The sequence below is a fragment of the Salvelinus namaycush genome, chromosome 13 (assembly GCF_016432855.1).
Source record: "Salvelinus namaycush isolate Seneca chromosome 13, SaNama_1.0, whole genome shotgun sequence".
NCBI lineage: Eukaryota > Metazoa > Chordata > Actinopteri > Salmoniformes > Salmonidae > Salvelinus > Salvelinus namaycush.
The window spans coordinates 14,882,020-14,895,452 of NC_052319.1; the positions used below are offsets into that span (position 1 = coordinate 14,882,020).

At 43.3% G+C, this 13,433-nt stretch overlaps 1 protein-coding gene across 1 annotated transcript in view; it reads left to right on the forward strand.

Moving 5' to 3' along the window:
• Nucleotides 1-12,496, forward strand: part of LOC120057791 (multidrug resistance-associated protein 4-like) — a 50,221-nt gene extending 37,725 nt beyond the window's left edge. Inside the window, exons 25-31 of the mRNA XM_039006256.1 lie at nucleotides 2,991-3,182; nucleotides 4,463-4,618; nucleotides 7,876-7,965; nucleotides 8,445-8,617; nucleotides 8,951-9,056; nucleotides 10,773-10,907; nucleotides 12,401-12,496. Coding sequence (XP_038862184.1) covers nucleotides 2,991-3,182; nucleotides 4,463-4,618; nucleotides 7,876-7,965; nucleotides 8,445-8,617; nucleotides 8,951-9,056; nucleotides 10,773-10,907; nucleotides 12,401-12,496 — 948 coding nt within the window. The remainder of the gene's footprint in view (nucleotides 1-2,990; nucleotides 3,183-4,462; nucleotides 4,619-7,875; nucleotides 7,966-8,444; nucleotides 8,618-8,950; nucleotides 9,057-10,772; nucleotides 10,908-12,400) is intronic.
• The last annotated feature ends 937 nt before the right edge of the window (nucleotides 12,497-13,433 follow it).

Consider the following 13,433-nt stretch of genomic DNA (forward strand, 5'->3'; position numbering starts at 1 on the left):
GGAGTCATTAAAACTATTTTTTCAACCACTCCATACATTTCTTGTTAACAAACTATATCGTTTTGGCAAGTCTGTTAGGACATCTACTTTGTGCATGACACAAGTAATTTTTCCAACAATTGTTTACAGACAGATTATTTCACTTATAATTCACTGTATCACAATTCCAGTGGGTCAGAAGTTTACATACACTAAGTTGACTGTGCCTTAAAACAGCTTGGAAAATTCCAGAAAATTATGTCATGGCTTTAGAAGCTTCTGATAGGCTAATTAACATAATTTGAGTCAATTGGAGGTGTACCTGTAGATGTATTTCAAGGCCTACCTTCAAACTCAGTGTCTCTTTGCTTGACATCATGGGAAAATCAAAAGAAGTCAGCGAAGACCTCAGAAAAAAATTGGTAGACCTCCACAAGTCTGCTTCATCCTTGTGAGCAATTTAAACCCCATGGGACCACGCAGCCGCCATACCACTCAGGAAGGAGACGCGTTCTGTCTCCTAGAGATGAACTTACTTTGGTGCGAAAAGTGCAAATCAATCCCAGAACAACAGCAAAGGGACTTGTGAAGATGCTGGAGGAAACGGGTACAAAAGTATCTATATCCACAGTAAAACGAGTCCTATATCAACATAACCTGAAAGGCATCTCAGCAAGGAAGAAGCCACTGCTCCAAAACCACCATTAAAAAAGCCAGACTACGGTTTGCAACTGCACATTGGGACAAAGATCATACTTTTTGGAGAAATATCCTCTGGTCTGATGAAACAAAAATAGAACTGTTTGGCCATAATGACCATCGTTATGTTTGGAGGAAAAAGGGGGAGGCTTGCATGCCGAAGAACACCATCCCAACCGTGAAGCACGGGGGTGGCAGCATCATGTTGTGGGCGTGCTTTGCTGCAGGAGAGACTGGTGCACTTCACAAAATAGATGGCTTCATGAGGCAGGAAAATTATGTGGATATATTGAAGCAACATCTCAAGAAATCAGTCAGGAAGTTAAAGCTTGGTCGCAAATGTGTCTTCCAAATGGACAATGACCCCAAGCATACTTCCAAAGTTGTGGCAAAATGGCTTAAGGACAAAGTCAAGGTATTGGAGTGGCCATCACAAAGCCCTGACGTCAATCCTATAGAAAAGTTGTGGGCAGAACTGGAGAAGTATGTGAGCAAGGAGGCCTACAAACCTGACTCAGTTTCTCCAGCTCTGTCAGGAGGAATGGGCCAAAATTCACCCAACTTATGTGTGAAGCAGGTGGAAGCCTACCTGAAACATTTGACCTAAGTTAAACAAATTTAAAGGCAAAGCTACCAAATACTAATTGAGTGTATGTAAACTTCTGACCCACTGGGAATGTGATGAAAGAAATAAAAGCTGAAATAAATAATTCTCTCTACTATTATTCTGACATTTCACCTTCTTAAAATAAAGTGGTGATCCTAACTGACCTAAAACAGGGAATTTTTACTAGGATTAAATGTCAGGAATTGTGAAACTGAGTTTAAATGTGTTTGGCTTAGGTGTATGTAAACTTCCGACTTCAACTGTAAGTATTCACCCCTCTTGGGTTTCTTCACATTTTATTATTATAAAGTGGGATTAAAATGTACTTTTTTTGTCAACAATCTACACAAACTACTCTTATTTCAAAATGAAAGAAAATTCCATGTTTCTTTTTAATTAAGTTGAAAACCAAATATACAGTATCTTGATTAGATCATCTACTTCCTTAGTCAAATCATGTTAGAAACACCTTTTGGCAGCGATTACAGCTGTGAGTCTTGTTAGGCAAGTCTCTAAGAGCTTTGCGCTCTTGGATTGTGTAATATTTGCACATTTTTATTATTTTCAGAATTCTTTAAGCTCTGTCAAGTTGGTTGTTGATCATTGTTTGACAGCCATTTTTAAGTCTTGCCATAGATTTTTCAAGCAGATTTAAGGGAAAACTAAATAGGCCTCAGGAACATTCACTGTCTTCTTGGTAAGCAACATAAGTGTAAATTTGGCCTTGTTTAAGGTTGTCTTGCCGAAAGGTACATTCGTCTCCTAGTGTCTGGTGGAAAGCAGACTAAACAAGGTTTTCTGTTTTTTAACCTGAAGCTCCCCAGTCGTTGCCGATGACAAGCATACCCATAACATGATGCAGCCACCACCATTCTTGAAAATATGTAGAGTGGTACTCGATGATGTATTGTGTTGGATTTGTCCCAAAGATAACTCTTTGTATTCAGCACAACAAGGAAATTACTTTGCTACATTTTTTTTGCAGTTATTACTTTAGTGTCTTTACAAACAGGATGCATTTTTTTTTTTTTTTTTTTCAGTAAAGGATTTTTTCTTTTCACTCTTTTATATTAGTATTGTGGAGTAACTACAATGTTGTTGATCCATCCTAAGTTTTCTCCTTTCACCTCCATTAACCTATAACAGTTTTAAAATTAGCATTGGCCTCATGGTGAAAACATCTTTACCATCTTCCAATCGATGCTCTTTGCGATGCATTGGAACAGCACCCTGGCCTTTGTGGTTGAATCTGTGCTTGAAATTCACTACTTGTCTGAGGGACCTTAAATGTAATTGTGTGTGGGATACAGAGATGGGGTAGTCATAAAATCATGTTAACCACCATTATTGCACATAGTGAGTCCATGTAACTTTTTATGTGATTTGTTAAGCACATTTTAACTACTGAACTTATTTAGGCTTGCCATAACAAAGTGGGTGACTACTACATTGACATTATTGAGCATTTTTGTCTAGATCAGTGACATTTTTTTTTTTTTTTTTTATCCATTTCAATTCCACTTTGTAACCCAACAAAATGTGGAAAAATACAAGGGCGGTGAATACTTATGATAGGCACTGTAGTTGATCCTGTTCCTGGTCACAGAATGAAATAGAACAGAATATTCCCTCATAGTTAATATGATCGTGATGTTAATGACCATAGAATAACAACGATTTTGTAATAATGTTCTGACACTCCCAGATGACTTCTGTGGAAAGGGTGGTGGAGTACACAGAACTGGAGAGCGAAGCACCTTGGGAGACAGACAAACGGCCTCCGCCTGATTGGCCCCAGCATGGTTTCATCACCTTCGACCAGGTCAACTTCTCCTACTATGCGGACAGTCCTCCGGTCCTAAAGGATATTACTGCGGTCTTCAGATCCAGAGAAAAGGTTCCCACTACATATTCTTCTGATATGTGTCCATGTTTACGACAATGCACAACACACCCCAACACAATTCAGTTGATATGCAGCCAGTGTAATAGGTGCAGTGCTGTTCTTCTCTGTGTGTCATTATTTTTCAAATCAATTATTTAGGGGACACCTTATTGTGCCGCTGATTCCCAAGGAATATACCATTTGTGATTCATGGAATACATATCATGCAATTAAGACTAGTCAAGTGGATCCATTTGTTCCCATTTGCATTCTAGGAGACCTGACGGTGACAACTGTTTATTCACTATATGAGAGAGAGGAGAGAAGATGAGAGGGAGAGAGGTAGAGATGGTTGAGGGTGATTGAAACCCAGCGTTTTAATGCAGGGGGTGTATTTTTGCATGGCCACGGTTCGCCAGGGCGGCTGATTTCACAATGGATGGGTTGATAAGTGAAGAGGCCTGGGCTCTGACAGCCCATGGGAGGGATCTTCACCCGATGCCGTGGGCCTGAACAGGCTTTGTGTGCATCCTGACAGTCCCCCTGAGACAACGCTTTCACAGGGAAACGAGCACCTATCTCGCACTCTGAACACTCCTCTCTCTCTCTCTCTCTCTCACACACACACACACACACAACATATGATTTGGTACATTTACTTTTAACTGTTAACTATGAATTTTCTTACATGTCTTACTATACATTTCCATACTTCCAGTGTAGTGATTCCACAAGGTGATTCATACATTTACTTTAGATAGCCTTTGCATTCTTTGTTTGAATCCAAGCGGCATTGTAATATTGCTGATTTTAGTTAGAAGCTCATCGTTGGGAATCTGAATCCGAGCTTATAGGCTACTGTAGCAAGCGATATGTGATTGATCCATGCGGAACATGGCTGATAGCACCTACAGAAAAGACACTGAAATGCATACGTTACGATAGCATCTTATACTATCATATCAACTTCAGCGGTATTCTGCTGTTTTAATGTCACACGGCTTGTGGGGCTGTCACCTTAACAACTGATGTGCTGATATCAAACAGGAAGGAACATCTCAACAAAGAGAATCTCTCATTCTGTTGGAGAACTGGCCATGAAAGGCAAAGGTTCCATCATAAAGGACATAGATGATTCAGTTTACAATGGCGCAATGGGAAGTGAAGTAGACCTTGAATTTAGCACTTGGAAGTCAGCTTTATACATGGAAGTCTTGACATCAGATTTTATAGTAGAGAAAATGTGTTCAGAGAAAAACAAACTAACACTTTCTCTGTATGTTGAACTCTAGGTTGGCATCGTGGGGCGGACTGGCGCTGGTAAAAGCTCCCTGATCTCTGCTCTGTTCCGTCTGGCTGAACCTGATGGCAGGATTTCCATCGACGGCGTTCTCACCGCCGAGATCGGCCTGCATACCCTGCGCCAGAGAATCTCCATCATCCCCCAGGTATGTACGTTCTCTGCCCTCTCACTGCCTATTGTAGTCTATTGGCTAGGCTGCATTGTATAGCACATCTTTAGTTTCTTCAGCATAATCCTGGAAGTCCTTTGATAGGACATTTTCTATAGTACACATGACATGACTATGGAAGCTTTAGAATGGCCAAAGAACATTACCTCAGTCATTTGTAGAGCGTTGAGTAAAAACGTTAAAGCCTGAATGTGGGAGTTTCAGGGTTCTCTGACATGATCTATTATATATCTTTAGCATTCCCCAGACATGATGCACATTCAGTGGGCTAGGTGAACTTCCATTGGTAACCCAAACTCTCCTCCCTTTGAGGTCTGGCCTGCTTTTTTACATCCCTGTTGGTTTCAAAGCAACAACAGGCTGAGGAGAATTACAGTCGTCACTCAGGGGATTTTGGAAAGTGACACAAACGGATGCCTTGAGACAGTTTAACTTTTATTTCCGCTTGTTGAGAGTGATACGGCATTAGGAAAATGCCACCCCCTGGGTGAGTCAGCGCTCTGCGGCGGTGAAGACTCCCACAGCCCAGCTCTGAGAGGAGAGCAGAGCAGCTCTCTACCCGTCAGTGACAGGAGATTAGCCCTCTACCCCCGAAACATCAGCAAAGCTGCTTAGAAGACTTCTCTACCCATCCCCATCCTCACAGTCTCACATAGGCCTACCAACATCATTTAGCCCAAGTGTTGAACATTTCACACACTGCAGCCAAGGTTTCCCCAAAACAAGTTCATTAAAGGTTTTTGGTGTGGCTTTGATGGGTTTCTATTATCAATAGTTTACCAGATTAACTTTCACTTCTGTATTACAGCTGGTTATGTTTTACCACTACCAGAGTTATGTCAAGGTAATGTTTTCCTATTGGACGCTGCTCGTTCTGACAGGGGGACAGCCAGTTGCATCATGGGGTAAAGCAGCAAACGGGGTGGGGAAAGAGGGGGCATATTTAGATGACTTCTGTTCTGAACTCCTAACTGAAACGTTGGCTTATCTAAGAGGAGCAGCACTGTATCTGTACACAAACCGAATAGAGATGATCTATCAGGTTCGATTATTGTCCTATTTTTCCGCTGTAAAAATTCAAGCATGAAAGACGCAGAGTATGATTTGCTATTACTAATATTACAAGGATTGGATTTCTTCTACTTATATTCCCATTTTTCACAACTTCCCTTAGAAACAGAAAAGGTCATTTGAACCGCCCCCCCCCCCCCCCCCCCCCCCCGTGTAAGTGATATTCACTCAGCCTTTTAAATGGAAAATGACTTGATATAAGATGCTTGTTGCCCTACCTTGTGATGTGGAATTCTCAGATTCTGATATGTATTCTATACATTGCCAGTGTGAACTTGTATTCTACAGCTTCCACCAGATTTGATTATGATAAACTTTTATTAGTATATGGCATTAAAGAAGAATCCATTTCAGGTTCTATTGAAATCTCAGGAATGACTTCACAGTAAAAAATGAATTCGGCGGCAAACAGAGGGCTTAGAATTGTTGGAGCACATAATCGGTCTTTGGAAAGCTGTGCTTGAAAGCAGTTTTTCCAACTTAACATTGAATCCTCAATTAAAGTGAGTCACAAAACTAGTTTGAATTGGGACTTGAGCTGGCTTAATGACAAGGCAGTCTGCTGGTGGCAGGGGTAAAGCTCATTGGGAGTAGAGAGGTGGAACAGTTTTTAGGCTGTAGAGAGAAAGGGATGAACTCCTGAATGCTTAAAATTCACAGCTCTGTTTTCAAGGAATCCGCTCAAAGTTAAACACTTGCCATGGGTTTCGAGACTGACACAAAAGTCTGTGTGTGTGCACGTGTGCGTTGTCTTCTCAACCTCATGTTAGTGGTGCTGTCACAGTGTTGGCTCAGAGCCTATGACCTGCATCAAAGCAGCCAACGGGGCATGGGTGATATGAGTCACTCTCACACAACAGTATTCTTCTAACCACGAGACATGATTATGAGGATCACAACAGCAGTAAACACCTAGTGAGTCTTTCCAGTCACTGTGTGCTTCACTCCTGTTCCTGGCCGTATCTCGCAGTTGCCAGGTGAACGTTCTTCTCTTGATAGGTCAGATTAGTGTCTTGAGTAAACTTGATTTATTATCGTCTTCCCTCCACTGCATTGTGGATTGACCGTTTCTCCATATCCTCCTTTATCTCTATTGCTACTACACAGGCCTATACAGACTCGTTAATGTTTTTTTAAAGGGTCATTATGTCCTTTTAAAGCCTCATAAACTCTGTTGTGTGTCGCAGAAGAAAATCCCTCAAGTGTTTACTTAGTGATAAAACAATGAGGAAATGATCCTGTGGAACTGTAATGCAGCTTTATATTGTTCTGTGAATGCTGTGACGTTTTGTTTATGGCTCAAAAGGAGAGTCCCCTGTAAGTAATATATTTTTTTTAATCGCTTTTATGTTGGGCTAGGATTTCTGAATAAATATCTTCTAAAGAGACTTGGCATGAGGACGTGTAGCTGTGCTCCTGTTTGCCAGGTTTACAGCAAACACAAGGGCATGCTGGAACAGTGCCTTCAGAGTGGCGAGCTATTTTGACTGCACTATAATAAAGAGCTGTATTTGCTCTCTTAAGGGTGGTTGTATGCCTGAACCTTGATACAGGTGTGTAGCTCACTGTAAATACACAGAGCTCCCACAGAACTTCTCCAAGCTGTTAAAAAAAAATATATATCATGGAGAAAAGTCAGCCAACTGAAGGATAACTCCTTTTTACTCATGCACACATTTGTCAACTAAAAACTAGGGATGTTGATTATAAACTTTTTCAACTGTAATTTAGAGAGGGCTCATCTAACTTCATGAATTTGAATGACATTGTGATTTATTATTTTTTTTACAGCTTTTTGAGAGATTTAAACATTTATGACTATAGTTTACCTTTTAGGTAATTTGTGAAATGTTTTATGATTTACATGCACCTTTACTATGTCCAGACATCCTCTATACAGATCCTCTGCTCTCAAACAAGACCACAGCACAAGCTACGGTTTTCCAAAGTAAAAAGATCAACTTAGCGTTGGCTAGTGGGCCGGAGCCGAGTATTGAATCGGGCTCCTGAGTGTGGCATTGCAGGCCCCATTGTGAACACCTCTCCCTCACACGTAGCGCCGCTCTATACAGCCTGTCTTAACCCTCTTCAAACGTCTCCCCCTCGTCATTATCCTAACTGGCCATGGCCTTCTCTTTCTATATCCATCCGTCCCCATGCAGGACCCGGTTCTCTTCACGGGCACCATGAGGAAGAATCTGGACCCTTTCAGCCAGCACACAGACGAGGACCTGTGGAATGCACTGGGAGAGGTACTCCAGCGTGGGCTCTGAATGCTTCCCCCTCAGAGGCCCATGGGGGGATCCCTCTGTCCCCCTCCACAATGCTGCCATTCAGCCTCCCTGCTCGCCACAAGTCATGGGGGGGAAATCCCATTAGGGCCGTGGGGCCCAGCTCAATGTGCGGCTTGTAACTGGGTGCCATTCAAAGTGCTGGGGAGATGTGTTGTGCTGCGTTTGCCAGTTAGGCACTAGAGGATGAAGGCAGGGTTCCCCCACAGTGAAGGGCTCCAGCTCCTGCTCCCCAGTCTCCCCGCTCCTCAATGGGTTTGCTGGCCTGGATTAAAGCAAGAGGCTGGTCACAAGGGAGCGGTGGCCAAGGTCATCAGTGGACCTGGCCCTGCATTGTGCCAGCCGGTTAATGGGTGTGTGTTGGATGTTTTTTGTAAGATACCCCCCCGGGAGGCCTTTCTACAGGGGTAATGGAGGGTCCCTGCTTCCTCTCCCTGCAGGTGCAGCTGAGGACCGTGGTGGAGGAGCTGCCTGGGAGGCTGGAGACCGTGCTGGCTGAGTCGGGCTCCAACTTCAGCGTGGGGCAGAGGCAGCTAGTCTGTCTGGCCAGGGCCATCCTCAGACGGAACAAAATCCTCATCATCGATGAGGCCACCGCTAACGTGGACCCCAGGTGAGAACACTTTGAACACTTTGACCCACATATTTGTGCTAGTTCTCATTGTAGTGTTGTAACTCAGTCCCATACATCATATTCCATTTTAGGACAAACACATAATATAGAGGTAAAAATATCAAGGTTTAACACCTTGATGATTAAAGGTATGGCCCCTGGTTCTCTGACACTGTAACTCTATCCCATTTTACTTTAGTACAGCTGCACATACCTGGCTAAGGATTAGCCATTGTTTTGATGTGTAAAGTAAAATCCCTGCCCAGGGGTGTGTAGGAAGAATGTATTGTTTCTGCATGGATGCCGAGGTATTCTCTTCCCCTGCTCCTTTAGAACCGACGGCCTTATCCAGCAGACCATCCGGGAGAAGTTCAGGGAGTGTACTGTGCTCACCATCGCCCACCGACTCAACACTATCATCGACTGTGACCGGATCCTGGTGAGGCCTCCCTCCAGTGTTAAGTAACCATGTGGCTAGCACTGTGTGTGCATTTTCTTCACTGAGCCATTCACAGTACACTCAATATGAAAAAGCTTGCACATATTTCTGCTTCCTACTATACAGTAGAGATCTTCACGGATCCACCTGTACCCGAGACCCGATCCGGGAACCGAGCAGGTCCGGATCCAGAATATGTGTAATTTTAACTGACTTGTCCGGAGAGACCCATGCAGATCCGACCGCGACGGGGAGAGGGAGAGACTCTTTTTACATGTAACTTGTTGTTGTTGGCCAATCATAAGTCATCAAAGCGACAATAGGCTACAGTCATAGAACCTCTGTGTGGGGAAAAAGGTTTGAGATATTTAATCAATGGATTATAATCAATAGAGATATATAATCAATGGAAGATGGATTTAAAGTGATGGAATTAAAAGTTAAAGGAGAAGGATCGGCTACAACGACCTAGAGCCAAAAAGTAGGCTGCTACTTTATATTCTGAATGGAGTTGTTTGTAACTGTGTAGGACGAGAGAGTGTATGCAGCCTCAATTAGCTTAACTAGCTTCTCGCGGTTTGATGCAGTCAAGACGTGTACTACGTAATCATATTGACTTTACAACCAGCCCAGTCAGTGAAGTACTAAGAGTTTAGCTTTAAGTAACAGCCGGCCCCATTACTCCCTAATCTCACCCCCTCTTAGTGGGGCCAGGTGGGCAGAGACTGAGAAGTGACCAGGCCAGCCCGTGCCCCCCATGCCCTCGTGCCAGTTGATCTTTGGCCTCTTCTAGCCCACTGCCTGCAGAGGTGCCAATTAGTGCCATTTGTGGCAGCATTTGTTTCCTGTCCTCCAGGACACTGGCTGACCCGGTAAATGGCTGTTGAGATGGGCAAGAGGAAAAGCCAAATGTCACACAGCGGGAACGTTTCCACACCTGTCCCCGTGTCAAACGCCCCCAGATTGTCACGCTGTTTGATAGAACAGATTTGGGACCCACCTGAATTGCCTCGTCCAAATGATTAAGCGACACCCCTGATGAATGAAAGAGTTTTCTTGAGTAGGAAACTCTTTAGCCTGCATATGTTCTACGGAGCTAGCTAAGGTAGAGAAATACAGTGTTCTGTTGTTGTTCACACATTGCTATGTGTTACTGTTACAAAATGAGGCTTAAGATGTAACAGAGTGGGCTTTGCCTATTTTCAGGAGATCTCGCTCCTTTTAAAGGGAGACCGATTGTAATGCTAGGCCTTTATGGAGCTCCTTGAATAAGAGCTATTCTTTGCCTGTTTTACATTGCATGTGATGACAGAGACATGATGGTAATTTTCTGAAGCGTGCTGAAGGTGTGATTGTTGCCTTTGACACAGTTGAGGACCACCCTTGCGGTGCTGAAATGCATGCATGGATAAATGCATGGATAACCTTGCTTAGGCCTGATCTTCTGTCTGACACTGTCAGCGCACACTTTCACAGCAGCTACAGGGAATGTCCACAGCCCTGTCAGGCAATAACAAGCCCTGGTGTTTGTTGTTGGCGTGAGTCACATGAAATGGATGGTTCCGAGACAGCAGAGAACTACTGTTTCTCACTCGACCTCTATTGTCTTGTGTGGATCACTCACCAGTGAAACAGCTGAAAGGCTAGTTTTTAAGTATTAAAGTATATAGGCTGTGTGGCTCACGCCCTACTACTCTCTCCTGTGTCTGATTGCAGGTTCTAGATGCTGGGAGGATCCAGGAATATGATGAGCCCTACGTTCTGCTTCAGAACCAGCAAGGAGTGTTCTACCAGACGGTCCAGCAGATAGGCAAGGCAGAGGCAGCCTCCCTGCTCCATGCAGCCAAACAGGTAACCGACCCAACCAACCTCGCCCTCCTCCTTTGTCCTAACTCAGTCAGCACTCTTAGTGCACACAGCTACACTCACCCTAATCCTTATAACACACACCTTATAACAACTGGCGTCCCTTTGCCCAAAACAACAGTCAGTCGTACACACAAGGGAGTTCTGTGAATATTTGTACTGAAAGTGTGTAATGCTATTTATGTAGCTGCATTTCTATATTCTATACCATAAGTTTTAATTTCATGCGAAAAATTTCCCTTTTGTCATTTTACATGACTCTGATATTATCTAATGAATCGTCCGTGTAATCTATTTCCAAAAATGTAATTTTGAAATCATTTCAGAGATCATTCTAGAAAAGCAGCTTTCTTTGCTCTTTATCTATTTTGAAATATTGGGTTTTAACTTTGTCTCGATTTGGGATAAACTTCCTATGGGGATTACTGTAATAGAGCACATCCTTATATTTTTTGCTTTGAAATTCATTTGTGATGTATTTCCCCTTCAGCCACTCTCCAGATAAGGGCTGGGTAGCTATTCATCGTTCAATTCCATTTTTATGTGCATCTGTCAGGGACTACAGATACGATATTGCAACTTCAAACAGGTCTTTGTGAAATAAGAAAAAGTAGGCATCATTTCATTTTCTCTCTGTCCCTGGTACAAATTTATCAGGAGAACTGTATCTCCCCAGCCACAGACTGAAATGGGTAAAATACTGATTTCAAAGACTCAGCACACTGTCGTATTATTTGGTATCGTCTTCTCCTGCACAGTGGCGGATTGGTAGAGACATTGTTCAGGCCCTTACGTCTCCTTTCTTTATTGTGGGTTGCTCTCTCCAGATCAGATTACTCCAACTCCCAGAACCGCTCTCTAGCACCACTTATTAAATACTGAGACGTCTCACAAACCGAGTGGGAACTTTCTATAGTTGTCAGTCAAGGTTTAAATACATTAAATCATCTGATACCAACCTCTCGTTCCTTTTGTCTGAGCAGAATGAGAATCCCTGAGTTGGGAGTGTATCTGATATTGTGGCTAACCGTTTTCACCTGTTTTCCCCTCTCCGTGTGCTTTCGTGTTGCCAAAATACCTGGTTTGTCATTGCCTCTTTGTGCCGGCTGGAACTAGATAAAAGGACACCTTTTGGCTCTCTGTGGAAAACAACAGTATTTCAATAGCCATTTTGAATGCGTGTTTTGTATGTATCAAGATCATTTTGCTTTAGATGTTGTATCTGTGATAAATTGTCATGTTAAACAGCATAGTCCGTAAGAAACCAGTGTGTTTGAAGTCTACATTAATGTTGTGATTATCGCCGAAGAATTTCAAAGTTCTTACGAGACCAAAATAACCACTTTGCGTGCTCCTGTGGGAGACAAATTCCTCAATCCAGTCTGAGATCCATCCTAAATCAGCCATTCACAGATTCTACCTCAAACGACAAGCTACAGTAGAATCTGTGTGACTCTGCTCTCCTTATACCCTTTCAGGTTCATATGAACAAAAGCCATCCCAATGTGATCAACGGACTGACGGACCTAAGACCGTCCGAGGGGAGCTGTGTCATCTTTGAGACGGCCCTGTGACACCGTTGTCTGACCTTTTCACCCCTGTAATGTGGCCCTCTGTGCTGGCCACACCATGAGGATGCCTCACACACTGTACCAGAGGTGACCAAATATTATCCAGCTCTTGATTTCACAATGCCTTCTTCAACACCGCTGGCAAAGGTGTGGCGATCAGGCGTTTTGCTTTAGCACTTTTCAGTTATATGGGGCAGTGCCCCACCAGTTATGATTTGGGTTAATACTTCTTTTTAAATACGCAAAAGTGTTAAAACAGGGACAAAGTAGGCCTACTGTTTTTTTCTTTTCTTTTTTTAGACTCACCTGCCTTGCCTCCTAATCTGTCAATTCGCACACTATGTCCTTCTCATCGGAGTGCTGTGTGGGTGTTGACCTGTCAGATTCATGAAAATCACAGGTCACGCGAATCAGGCATGACGCACGTCTATAGACTCGGATATTATTTTAGCAAACAGGGTAAGAACTCACTCCCGACAGACCCAAGCAAAACCTCTTTACAGAAACATTGTAGCAGCCTACACCTAAACATTAGTGATCTGACATGCTGTATCAGTCTGAGCAACTGTAGGCCTCTATGCGACCTGTCCCATCTGGCTAGGGGAAATGAAGCGGTAACGTTCACAGCCTAAGCCAATTTATTTGTGTTAAGAGAAATTGTGAATATGATCCAATTTGGGATGGAACTTTTGAGGGGGGGGGGGGTGGTAGTGGCCATTTCAATCCCTGGGCCTGCCCTACAGCGTTTCCAATGGAAGGAAAGCGGTGAGAAGCAGTGGGCAGGGGAACGTTTGGGGGTGACGGGAGCTGAACAGGGTGGGACTAAAGTTGGGCAAATTGTATCACGACGCGAGATAAGTTTGGTTGTTTTCAAATCAAAATCCCCTGCCTAATGGAACAGCCAAAGAGAAGGCCAAATTTCCTAACAACTTTCCTAACT